This window comes from Tinamus guttatus, unplaced genomic scaffold (assembly GCF_059628265.1).
Source record: "Tinamus guttatus ecotype Peru unplaced genomic scaffold, ASM5962826v1 Tinamus_guttatus_pri_ptg000878l, whole genome shotgun sequence".
Taxonomy (NCBI): Eukaryota; Metazoa; Chordata; class Aves; order Tinamiformes; family Tinamidae; genus Tinamus; species Tinamus guttatus.
In genome coordinates, this window is record NW_028289412.1 from 231,937 (window position 1) to 243,847 (window position 11,911).

Sequence of the window (11,911 nt, forward strand, 5' to 3'; positions counted from 1 at the left end):
TCCTCCTAAACTTTCCTCCTTCCCACATTCACTCTGGCATTTGTTTTGTTGTGTTTCAGATGCGAGAGAACTCCTTCAAAATTCATAGTAGGCGCCTGCGCTCTGAACACTATGCAGGCATGAAGGCAAATAAAAACTAACAAGAGGTAAGATTTCATGGAAATCTCCATTGTGGTAACATGCTGTATCATCATGCGTTTTGCTCCCCAAAATGTGGGCCAGGTTTCACACAGAACTCTGCTACAGGACATTGGAAACTGCACTTAGATAAGGAAATCTAGCACTTCACAGAGATGTAAGGGAATGAAAGAAAGTAAACACTACGTACAACTCAGATACCCTATTAGGGAAAAAGGGAAACCAGAGCAAAAAGGAAGCTGGATCAATAGCAGGAAGTCTGTAAAACAAGCACTTCTCTTACTGAAAGCAGTTCTAACGCTCTGCCTGCAGCAACATCAGCCCATTTGAAAACAGAACTCAGTCCAGATCTCAAGGCTGGGGCATTTTTGCCAACTTTAGCACCTTCTAATTTCCTCAAATTGTTGCTGAAGTGTAGCTACGGGCATTTAAGCAGAATTTAGCTTTCTCATGAGCATCTAGCTCTTCTTTTGCAGCTCCCAAGCACTTTACTTAAGACGTGTTCACAAAACTGCTGCTCTGTGCCGATACTGGCTGTGAATAGTGAAGGCAGGAAGGGACACAGTCCTTACTGAGAGCCTTTTGTATGAACAAAATCCATTTAAAGAAAAAAGGTGGAACTTTTACCAAATACTTGGGAAAAGCAAGGGAGTTGTCTGTGGGACATGAAGAGCCAGAATTCCCTGTGAGAATTGAAAATATCATTTTCTTCAGTGAAAAACAAAGCCATTTTTCAGTGTTCCTTGCTGACTAATCCCTGCTTTGGCCGAGTTACTTTTCTGGAGGGTCACCGAGCCTGAAGCAAGGCCCAAGCACACTCAGTAGCCACTGCGCAGAGCAGTGAGAAACGGGAAGACGTGGCCAGAGGCGGAGGGAGCAGAGATGAGGCGTTGTCAGCAGGACTCTCCTGCGTAGCTTTGGCAGGACCGAGCTTCCCCAGGAGCAGCTCCTCGCATCCAGAAGGGAGGAATCCTTCGCCCTGCCCCATGCGCTTTTCCTGCATCAGCTCGGGCACTTTTCACCCTTCTCCATCTCATGCTGGTGATTTGCTGGCTAGAGAAATAGAAAATCTGGGGAAGACACAAAAAAGGGTCAGTGGGCACTGAGGTACAGGAGTCGTGTGGTAGACAACAGCTGCCACGAGAAAAATCTCCTGCTTTTTAAGCTGAATGGGCTGCAACCAGCACCTAAACTGGTGCAAAGTAAAACGGGAAAATGAGAGTGGGTGGCCAGTTGTGCGGGAGAGATGCCAGGAGCAGCCCATCCCCACCTGTGTGGGGGAGACGCGATTTTGATTTTGTGGAGAGAACAAAAACAATGACCATGCTGTTGCATGGTCAAACATGCTAAAAAGAGTGGAACAGTTTGTTAGACTTCTCTCTCTCTTGCTTTTTGAATCTGAGCATTTGCAAGTTTATTTAAGCACATAAACACAACAGCAAGACTCGGGAACATTGATTTGCACACCTTTATGCTTTGTATTTCCAGAGGCAAAGCAAAACAAAAATAACAAAAAACATCATCCGAACCACAAAATGTTTTATAAAAAGATATAAAGTGTCAAGCCAGCTTTGGCAAAGTCCTGGGCAAAGAGCAGTTAAAAATCTAACACACCATTTGCTTTTTTAAAATTTTTAACCAGGAATAATAAATGTACACGAAAGGATCAAACAGGATTTTTGTTCATCTTAAACATATGAAGGGGTAGTGAGGCCAGATACTTCAGACCTCGTTCCTGCTGTGTATCAAGACTGGTTCTAAACATCTCAGAATGTCAGGCTGAACAGATTTGGTGAACCCTTTAAACCCATCATGAATACGCCTTGATTAATACCAGAGCAAGAATTTGCCCTGCACACAGTTCAGTGTGGGCCAAGAAAAGTCTTTTTTTCTTTCATATCTAACAGATCTTTAAGTTTCAGCTCTGAAATCTACAAGAGGTCCAATGCAACAGTCTTCTCTGATTCTGGATGAGTTTGAGACAACAGTGTTGTTTTCCAGACTTACTAGACAGTAACTGCAAACTGTAGCACGACTTTGTAATGCCAGATTTATTTTCAGAAAAGACTTTTAATAAGGCTGTAGGGGAGGCAGCAGCATTTGAGATATTAAAAACCAGCCTAGCACCAAGCAACTTCCAAAGTCCAATCCTGCATCTGCCCTTGGGTGGATGCCTTTTGGGGAAATAAACAAAGCAAAACAAACAAATGAAAAAAGGATCACAGTGTACTGCAATAAAAGTTGCAAATGCTCAGCACCCTGGGGAAGAAAAAAAAAAAACAAAACAAACAAACAACAAAAAAACCCTTAAACTTCCTGACACTATGCACGTGTTCGGGATGCAAATTAAGACCAACGATTTTAAGGATGAGGACTACATGCAACCCATTACAGTGCTTATAGGAGCAAATTAACCAGGGGCTAACCTTACTCATAAAAGGGCTAGTGTGGCCTTCTCTGGCACACGGAGGGCTGCAGATGACTACTGAAGTATTTTTGAAAGGCACACACTCATTTCCTGGTCCTGATCAGGTAATATACACCATCACTGCAGCACTGCCTGTCAGCAGTGCCCTCCCAGCAAAGCCTCTTCTATGGCTCCAGTTAATGCTGTTAGTAAATTCTCCCCTTCTTCCTCACAACACACACACCAGTAAAGGTTACTGCAAAGCAACAGGCTCATTTACATACATCATCAAAGGGATCCAGGAATTAGAGCTCATGCAGTGCTTTGAAGGCATAACAAACTGAGGTTGGAAGCTTTCCCAGGATGAAATATGTATCTTATTATTCCCTGTATAAGGTTGCACTTTATATCTTCTTAACTGGCCTAGCTCTGCTTCTTCTGCAAACAATGAAGATTATTTCTTGGGGATCAAACAAGCCAATGCTAACTGCCTTGACAAAGCTTTGCCCTTAAGTGTACCGCAAACATGGACTTGATTCATTCCCAGACAGATTCAATTCCCTGTCCCCCTGTAAGCACGCAACAGCCACTGTGAAAAGATCTTACACATTTTAAATGTATTTAACCCTGCATCCTTTTCTTCTGTAAAGCAATCAGCTTTCATAAACTAAATGCATTCTAATTCTGAGATGCTTGCATTTGCAATGTATTAAAAAAGCATCAAACTGAAATGATAATGAAGAAAAATAAAATGTGATCTCATTTGTATGACACCTTCTTTATTGATTTAGAATTATTGGAAGCCTTACACACAGAATTAGAGAGCATTTAGTTTTTATACTAAACTTCTTGGCCTAGCGAAGTGAAGGCAGATGTTTCTGACGTTTAGGCAGGTACTTCCACAACTTCAAAATAGTCATTGGGCAGAATAACATAGCCTTTGCCTGCCAATATGTCTTTTTCTTTCTGAAACTGAACAATTTCTCGCAGTTTTTCAATTTGTCTTTCCTGGCGCCGGCACCGCTGTTGCGCAGTCTTGAGCTTCTTTCGCAATTTTTCAACTTGTTCCTCCAGTTGCTGAATTCTTTTTCGCTGATGAACTGTATCCTCTACGGTATAGTTGTGATCACAAAAAACAGCAAGATTGCTGGGTGTCTGCAGAGGAGGCATCAATAATCCAATACTTGGATCCACAAATCTTGCATCTATTTGAGATAAATGAAAGGAAGGAGTTGATGGAGATGGCGGCAGTACGGGAGTTGCTGCTGGTGGTGGTGGCGGTGGTGGTGGTGGAGGTGGCGGTGGAGGTGGTGGTAGTGGATCCTCTGGTTGCTCTGCAAACTCTTCAGGCTATCACAACAAAATAAAAGTACACATTCATGTTGACGCTGCTCACAAAACAACTCCAGGTGTACAGCCCCCATATAATGTAAATGGCCAGGACTGGAATTAGTAAAACAAATTTTAAGGCCTAATTTTTCAAAACTAACAAACAGTTCTGGCCTGGCTAATTCTAAACTGGCTATATTTTGAAGGAGCTTCATTTTCAAGGTTTCCTCAGATTTGTGTCCCTGATGCCTTGAAGAAAGCAGAAACTGAAGAACCTGGATGTCTCACAATCTCACTTTGGAAGATTTTGGACAACTACATCCACACTTAGCTGAAAAGTGAAAACACAGGTTGCAGTTGTGCAAGATGGGAGTTAGCTGACCTAACAACTCACCATGGCCATCCCGTCCCCTTTTGTCCCTCCATTTTGCTGCTTCAACTTCATTGGAATATGTCAATCAATTTAACACAAATCCAGCAGGAGTGGAAAATCTCTGAGGAGGAGGAATAAGAATCATCTTACTGAGGGGGCTGATAAGTTGGCAGGAAAGGAAGGTAGATATAGCAAGGCCTGCTTCTTAACAAATGGAAGTGATTGTCTCACTGCTTTAGGACTGCAGTGTAAGGGTTTGGCTTAACAAGACTGGCTAAACCAAAATAAATAAATGAAAAAGAAAGCAATTCCTAATGCCAGAAATGGAAGAAACAGGTCCAGCTTTCCTTACTCCCAGTTCTGGCATTTACCCTTTGCTGCAACATAACGAGCTGGTAAGATGACAGAAAGCTATTCACTTCCCCATCACCACTGCAGAAAGCTTCTGCAAATTTGTTAAATTAATGCAGCTCAGGAACAGGCGTGACAACACCTGAGTCGGTATTAGGAGGGAGTGGGAAGTAGAACTGAACAGCTTGCAGATGGGATTGAGAAAGGAGAAGCACAACTGGACAGCCGCAAAACGTTAGATGAGCTCAGCTGCACGTGAAGCTACAGTCTGTATCACACTGCCCTGGACAGATTCGGTGCACTTGCACGGTCCAGGATGACACAGCTCTCACCCACTTGAGTAAAGGCCAGAGGAAAGAATCACATTCCTTTTACCCAAAAAGAACTTAGGCAATTCAAAAACCCTTCTGTTTCCACGATGGCTTAAAAAAAAAAAAAAAAAAAAAAAAAAAAAGTAATTAAAAGCACTCTTCTTACTTGCTAAAAAGAAAGCCTAAAAAATTATTGGTGAAAAAGGCACTGAAAGCAACTTTCTAACTACCTGTGCCCAGTCTTATTACTATCCATGCAAGCACAAGGGCATTTGCAATGTGTGTTAGAGAATATGAGCACTTCCTGCCCTCCAGAGTATTAAGTTCACAAGACTTGAAGCTCCTGTCACAACGCTGAGTCAGTTAGATGTACTATGCAAACAACCTCACACTTTGGAGGGCCAGGCTCTCACTCTTGTACAAACTGCAACATTTGACAGACAATAACTGCAGAGGTGGCTTTGCAGCTGGCACTACACACAGAGATTCATATGTGGGCAAGAACTACCCATCACTTTGAAGTACAAATCAGCCAGCCATCAACCTGAGTAACTTCTCAGCTATGAGAAGTCTCTGCTCATACTGTGTCCGTCTAATTCACACATGAATCTGACCACATCAGCTACTACTCTCAAATCCTTCTGCCAGGAAAACTACTCGGCAAAATCAGGACCTGCAAGGAGAAATCCATTCTATTTCCAGCTTATAGAGCACGTGAAATCTTTACAGTGATGTTGTTACCTCAGTGCATCACACATGGCAGATCACTTATTTCACTCGTGATGTGCCCACGAATTCTAGTTACTCCTTACAGACATTAAAAGATTCTCAGTAGAAATTGCATTACTATGAAAAAATGCAAGAAGTATTTCAAATAATATAATGCAAAAAATATAAAGTTGAAAAGTATTTCGAAGTTAGTCTGAATTCAATTGGAGAAGCCCAGCCATTGCTACTGATTTAAGATATGTAGAATATTCCTTTTCCCTTTTCATCTCTGCATCACTTCCAATACTGAATTTAAATCAAAAATAAAATAAAATAAAATAAAATAAAATAAAATAAAATAAAATAAAATAAAATAAAATAAAATAAAATAAAATAAAATAAAATAAAATAAAACGAATGCAAAAACCACTGCTTTCCTCTGTACACTTCACCCTGGTACCTTCTGCCATTCCCCAGATCTCCTCCATCACAAGGAGTGGGAAGAGACACCTACAAGGTATCCTTTTACAGAAATCAAGAATCGATCTTCTTAACCATCCCCTTGCAGCTATTAGGTCAAGAAGGAAGAGCTATTAATCCACTCTTTTCTCATTTAGAAGCACCGTGAGGATAGCATTACATCTGGGAGACTATCCTAAGATGTGCAGGGACAGTAAGAGACTAGTGTGTCCTACGAAAACAACGTAATTGTTAAGACAGAGAAAGTTTCAGCTTGCACAGAGAGCACATGCAGCTACCACGCTGCCCCCGCGTTTACCTGTCATTTTACCTTTGCTAAACCAGTGGTCTGAGTGCTTTAGAAAGGATAGCTAAATCCCAGAATTAGCCTACACCAAGTTTTTAATGATAGCAGTAGCCACCAACCAGCCTAAGACAGTGAAAGGTAGTTTGCAAATGAGATTACTGAAGGCTTTGTAACACTCCGGACATACCAGAACAACTTAATTATATGGCAACAACCTCTTACTCTGTTGCTGTGCTGGTTCAACATAAGGCTTCAGTCAAAATTATGCTGCTGTGATTTAGTTTTTGTGCATACACACACAAGAGCAGGTTAGAGCCTGCTCTGGGGCCTCTGCTCTTCCCACAGCACTAGGAACAGCTCCTGAGCTTCTTTAGCTTCCCCAGATTTCTCCTCCAAGTGCCTCTGAGCGCTCATGCTCCCCAGACAGCATTTGCAGCCTGCCCCTGCTCCCAACTGCTCCTTTACACCAAATCCTGCAACACAAACACGAGCAAGAGACCCATGCATTCGTGTTGCTATAACTAAGAGTGCTTCAGGTTTACCTTTTCACTGGGCTCAGTGTAACAAAATATTGTGGGCACAGCATTTTCCTTCAGAAGCTTGTTGTTGCACTCTCGTTTAAAGCAGTCGGGAGTAAAGTGCTCCGAGCAGATGCTGCTGTACTTGGTCGGCTTGAAGTTTTTCCTTTTCACCGCTGCTTCCCACTTCTTGCAGAGGTCGGGTCTGGTGAGAGGAAACCTGCGGGCGGGAAGTCCCCGTCAGCCCCGCGGGCGCTGGGATGGCGCCAGGGCCGCCGGCGCCGCCGCTCGCTTCCCCCCGCGCGGGCGCGTCGGCCGCGGCCGGGCGCACGCGTCCCCCCGGACACAGAGTTTCGCCTCCCCGGCGGGGTGCGCAGAAAGCCGCGGCCGTTGGCGACCGTTGGCGATCGTTGGCGGCCCCGCCCCCCGCGGCGCGCGCCCCGCCCCACCCCGCCGCTCCGTGCCGTGCCGCGCCGCGCGCTCACTTGTGGAAGGAGATGGGCTTCTCTTTGTCGTATCGGTTCCGGCAGCGGTAGGCGGAACACGACTGCACCATCCTTCCTTCCTCGCCTCCTTCCTTCCTCCCTTCCTTCCTTCCTTCCGCCGCCGCGGCCGCGGGCGCCGCCGCGGGGAGCTCGCAGGCGCCGCCACCTCACGGGCGGGCGCCCATGTTGCCTGCCTCCCGCCCCCGCCCCCCGCCGGCGACCCTCGCGCAGGCACGGGAGCGGGACGCGGCCTCTCCCAACTCCAAGATGGCGGCGCCAGCTTCAGCGCAACTCTCGCGGTGACTGCGCGCCGCCGGCGCCCATTGGCGGGGCTCGGCGGCGGGGCGGAGCCGCGGTGACGCGATGGCCAATCGGGAGGCGCGAGGGGGCCCGCGGCCCGCCCCTTCCTCCGCCCACTTTGCGGCCGCCCGCACATCTGGGCAGCTGCGGTGGGGGGCAAGGGGGCGTTAGAGCTGGGCTGGCGCCAGGGGCTTCTTGCCCCAAACCGCAGCAAGAGCGACCAAAAAGCAAAAGAAACAGACCAAAAATAAGGTAAAATTAAATTAAAAAGGCTTTTGCGAGGCCATGTTGACATAACGTGTAGTTACATTCACGAGATACTGGAAAAAAGCAAAAATTCACCGAAAGTTTATGAGCAGGCCCCTAATATCAGCAGCTATTATACAGAAATTAAGTAAATCATCACGACATTAAAAACATGTCTGTTTATTCAAGGGTGCTCTTGTGTTTCTCCGTCCTGAGCTGTCGGGCGGCAGAGGGGCCCGTTTCTAGCGCCATGCAGCGCAGGATTGTACGTATTTTAACGCCGGATGGAGAAAAGGGAGCAGCCCCAAGTGCCCTGCAGGACGGGATCGGCTGCCAGCGCTGCGGGTGTTTACTGCACGTGCAGCGCGGGCTGGTTGCTCTTCCTGAAGCGCCGCTAGCTAGGGCTTAAGGCACGCCAAGGACAGTGGTCCCAGCACGGTGATTCTCTGTTCGGGATGGTTTTTAGTCTCCTACCAGATCCCCAAGCTTCCTCCATACTTAGAAATCCTCTTCGTAGGTCTCCCACCTTCCCTCCCATCTCCCCAGGATCCTCTCTATGCTCTCGGCTGGCTCTCTCCGTCAGGGCACTAACTCCACTCTCAGGATCTCCAATTTAAGTGTCTTCCCCATGTTTTTCGCTTTCCCTAACCAGCAAATCTGCCAGGGAGTGGCAGAGATGGGGAGACCCCAGCAGGGAAGAGGAGCAGGAGCCAAGCAAAAACAGGGCCTGTGAGTAGGTTGGTCAGAGGCACCACCGCTATAGGTGCCCTTTCGGGCAGATCCGGTCTCTGCCCAGCATGGAGTGAGTGAAGCATGTGGGAGGAGACACACAGTGATGGGGAGAATGGGTGAATGTGCCCTGAGTTGATAGCCGGCATAAACAGCCATGACAAAAGGAACTCTCAGCAGCTCTGCCAGGAGCGTGTCAGTATCTCCTGACAAGAGTTATTTTCTTCCTCTCTTTCAATACACTGAGCAGGAAACAATTTCCTCATCCCACAAGAATTTCAGCAGTCAGAGGGTTGTCTCGGATAATGATAGACGATAATAATAACAAAAAAGGACACAAACAATAATATATATATGAAACACAGCAGAACTTGCAGATCTCAAGAACCCTCCCAAAGACATTTCTGCCATCCAAAATCCACTCCTCCAGGTGTTTTATGGGAAAGAAAAGAAAAAGGAAAAGAGGAAAAACCAGGCGGTGGTTCGAGCCCCCCATGTCAGCGAGCCCGCGCGCTCCGCCCGCAGCGCCGCTTGCCGAGGGGCAGCGCGGTCCCCGCCGCGTCCCCGGGGGCAGCCGGGGGGCTTCCCCGCGCGGGCCCGGCCGGGCGGCGCCGCGGGGCGGAGCGGCCGCTCGTCCCGCCCCGCGGGGAGGCGGCTCCGCGGGCGCCTCCGGGGCGGGCGGCGGGTGCCCGGGCGAGCGCGTCCCGCGCCGCCGCCCAGCGAGGGCCTCGGCGGCGCCCGCGGAGGCAGCATGAGCGGCGGGCGGAGCGGCCGCGCCGCCGTGAAGATGGAGGCGCCTTTCTACGGCGACGAGGGCATGGAGCTGCTGCCCGACTTCGCGCCGCTGCCGCCCTTCGCTGGCGCCGGCGCCGAGGCGGCGGCGGCGGCGGGGCAGAAGCTGCTGCTGGGAGCCGCCAAGAAGCGCGACGCGCCGGGCGCCGCCTCGCCGCTGCCGGGGCCCTTCGCGCTGCGCGCGCCGGGCAGCGCCGCGCGGCTGCGCCTGCCGCCGGGCTCCGCGGCCGCCGGCAACGGCGGCGCGGCCGGGAGCGCGGCCCGCGCCGAGGCGGCGCTGGGCTCGCCGGCGGAGCTGCCGCTGCTCAAGCTGCCGCCGGCCGCCGACCTGGAGCAGCTGCTCATCCAGGGCGGAGCGCCCCTGGGGCCCGGCAGCCCGGGCCCGCCAGCGCCCGGCGCGGCGGCGGCCGCGGCGGCGGGGACCTTCCTCTACCGGCAGCCGGTGACGCAGGAGCAGGAGGGCTTCGCCGACGGCTTCGTGAAGGCCCTGGCCGACCTGCACAAGCAGAACCAGCTGCTGACGGCGCCGCAGCCGCCGGGGCCCTGCTGCCCCGCGCGACCCGGGCCGCCGCCGCCGCCCGCCGCCGCCGCGGCCGACCCGCCCGCCGTCTACACCAACCTGAGCAGCTTCACGCCCGCCGCGGGGCCGCTCAGCCCCTCGGGCAGCGCCTACCCCGCCGCCGCGCCGCCACCGCCGGGCCTGGGCTTCGGCGCGGCGGCGCTGGGCAGCGGGCGGCTGCCGGCGGCGCGGGGCCTCGAGGAGCCGCAGACTGTGCCCGAGGTGCCGCCGGCGGCCGCCGCGGGCGGCGAGGGCGGGAGCGGCGCCCCGACGCCGCCGTCGCTGTCGCCGCTGGACGCGGAGAGCCAGGAGCGGCTGAAGGCGGAGCGGAAGCGGCTGCGGAACCGCATCGCGGCCTCCAAGTGCCGGCGACGGAAGCTGGAGCGCATCGCCCGCCTCGAGGAGAAGGTGAAGGCGCTCAAGGGGCAGAACGCCGAGCTGGCCGCCACCGCCAACCTGCTCCGCGCGCAGGTCACGCAGCTCCAGGGACGCGTCCGCAGCCACCTCTCCTCCGGCTGCCACATCAACGCGGCCGCGGGGCCCGCCGCGCCGCCCCGCGACCCGCCGCCGCCGCCGCCCGAGGCCGCCGCCGCCGCGCCGGAGACCAGCGCCTGCTGAGGGGGCGCCCGGGCGGCCGTTGGTCCCGAGGCGGCGGCCGTTGATCCCGAGGCGGCGGCCGTTGGCGTCGGCCGTTGATCCCGAGGCGGCGGCCTTTGGCGCGCGCTCCTGAGGCGGCGCTGCTCTCCCCGGCGCCCCGCGTCGCGGCCGGCTTTATTTCCACGCTTATTATTATTATTATTAATATTTTTATTCCTTATTTATTCGCGCCCGGGCAAGGCGGTGCCGGAGGCCGGGCGTTGCGAGCGCTCCGGCGGGTTTTATTTTTGTTGCACTAAGTACGCGGGCGACGCCGGGCGGCATCGAAGGAAGGGAGAAGCCCCCCGGGGGTGGCTGTGCTGTGGTGTCCTCGTCGTCCTCCTCGTTGTTGTTCGTCTTTCTCCCCACCGCCGGCACCCTCCACGTGAAGGTCTGTAGGGATTTGGGGGATTACAATAATTCCGGTTTACAGAAAGATTGAACTTTTTTTTTTGTTTTCCTGGGGAAAAAAAAAAAAGAAGAAGAAAAAGAAGAAGGAAGGAGTTTATTTCTTCATACACTTTTGTCAAGTGTTTAGCTGTGGAGGAGCCTTTCAAAGTTAAAAGCCAGAGTCATACCCTTTTGAAAATATATGTGTGTACATAAATGTGTATATATATATATTTAAAAATAATATGGCAATGTATATTTTCTTGGTATTGATGATTTTTTTTTAATACGTCTTTCTCTAGAGCTTTAATTTGCCATTTAGAGTCAAGACAAGTATGTGAGTGCTCTTGTAAGTAAAGCACTTAAATGGCTTCAATTCTAAAGTCAAATCCTGGAGGAGATCAATATTGTTGTAAGTTTTGAGCAGAATGAAATGTATTTCCAACTCAGTCACAGGAAAACACTTCTCTAGACTGTAAGCTCCATATTTCTTGTGCCAGTGCAAACTTGGGGCATTGATGGTTATTTATTGAAACTTGAACACTTTTTGGTGTTGCCTAGACCTTATTTTTATAGAAAACATGTAGTAGTGGAAACGGTTACTTTGACAGAAGAGCTTTACTTACTGTTTCTTTCACTGTGTACATTTCAGTTGTGATTGCTCTTTCTATAGTATAGTGACGATTCAGTACTATACAGAAAAGGGCTCAGATAAGTGGGGATAATAATGGTAATTCCATTGTACTCTGTTTGAATAAATTACAAAAATATTATGGAAAAGTAGATTTATTTTTTTCCAGTAGATATCTGTGTACATTTCTTCTTGTTCTACTTTATTCTAAAGCAACTTTTTGTAATAGCCTAGAGATAGGA

General features: G+C 50.2%; 2 protein-coding genes across 2 annotated transcripts; one reads left to right on the plus strand and one right to left on the minus strand.

Annotated features, from left to right (window-relative positions):
- Window positions 1-2,343: 2,343 nt before the first annotated feature.
- THAP1 (THAP domain containing 1) lies at window positions 2,344-7,538 on the minus strand. The gene is made up of 3 exons (XM_088537889.1): window positions 7,387-7,538; window positions 6,926-7,121; window positions 2,344-3,895 (listed from the first exon to the last, which is right to left on the minus strand). Exons 1-3 carry the CDS (start codon window positions 7,455-7,457, stop codon window positions 3,431-3,433), a joined length of 732 nt encoding a protein of 243 aa, XP_088394015.1. The 5' UTR covers window positions 7,458-7,538; the 3' UTR covers window positions 2,344-3,430.
- A 1,819-nt stretch (window positions 7,539-9,357) lies between these two features.
- On the plus strand, window positions 9,358-10,630 carry LOC148591273 (transcription factor JunD-like). The gene has a single exon (XM_088537894.1). It carries the CDS (start codon window positions 9,413-9,415, stop codon window positions 10,628-10,630), a length of 1,218 nt encoding a protein of 405 aa, XP_088394020.1. The 5' UTR covers window positions 9,358-9,412.
- Window positions 10,631-11,911: the final 1,281 nt, after the last annotated feature.

Excerpts from the sequence above, each read along its gene's own strand:
- THAP1 (XM_088537889.1), bottom strand. The coding sequence starts at position 7,457 with ATGGTGCAGTCGTGTTCCGCCTACCGCTGCCGGAACCGATACGACAAA. Across the intron at positions 7,122-7,386 it reads AAGCCCATCTCCTTCCACAA|GTTTCCTCTCACCAGACCCG; the intron begins GTGAGCGCGCGG and ends TCCCGCCCGCAG. Across the intron at positions 3,896-6,925 it reads ACACTGAGCCCAGTGAAAAG|CCTGAAGAGTTTGCAGAGCA; the intron begins GTAAACCTGAAG and ends TTGTTGTGATAG.
- LOC148591273 (XM_088537894.1), top strand. The coding sequence starts at position 9,413 with ATGAGCGGCGGGCGGAGCGGCCGCGCCGCCGTGAAGATGGAGGCGCCT.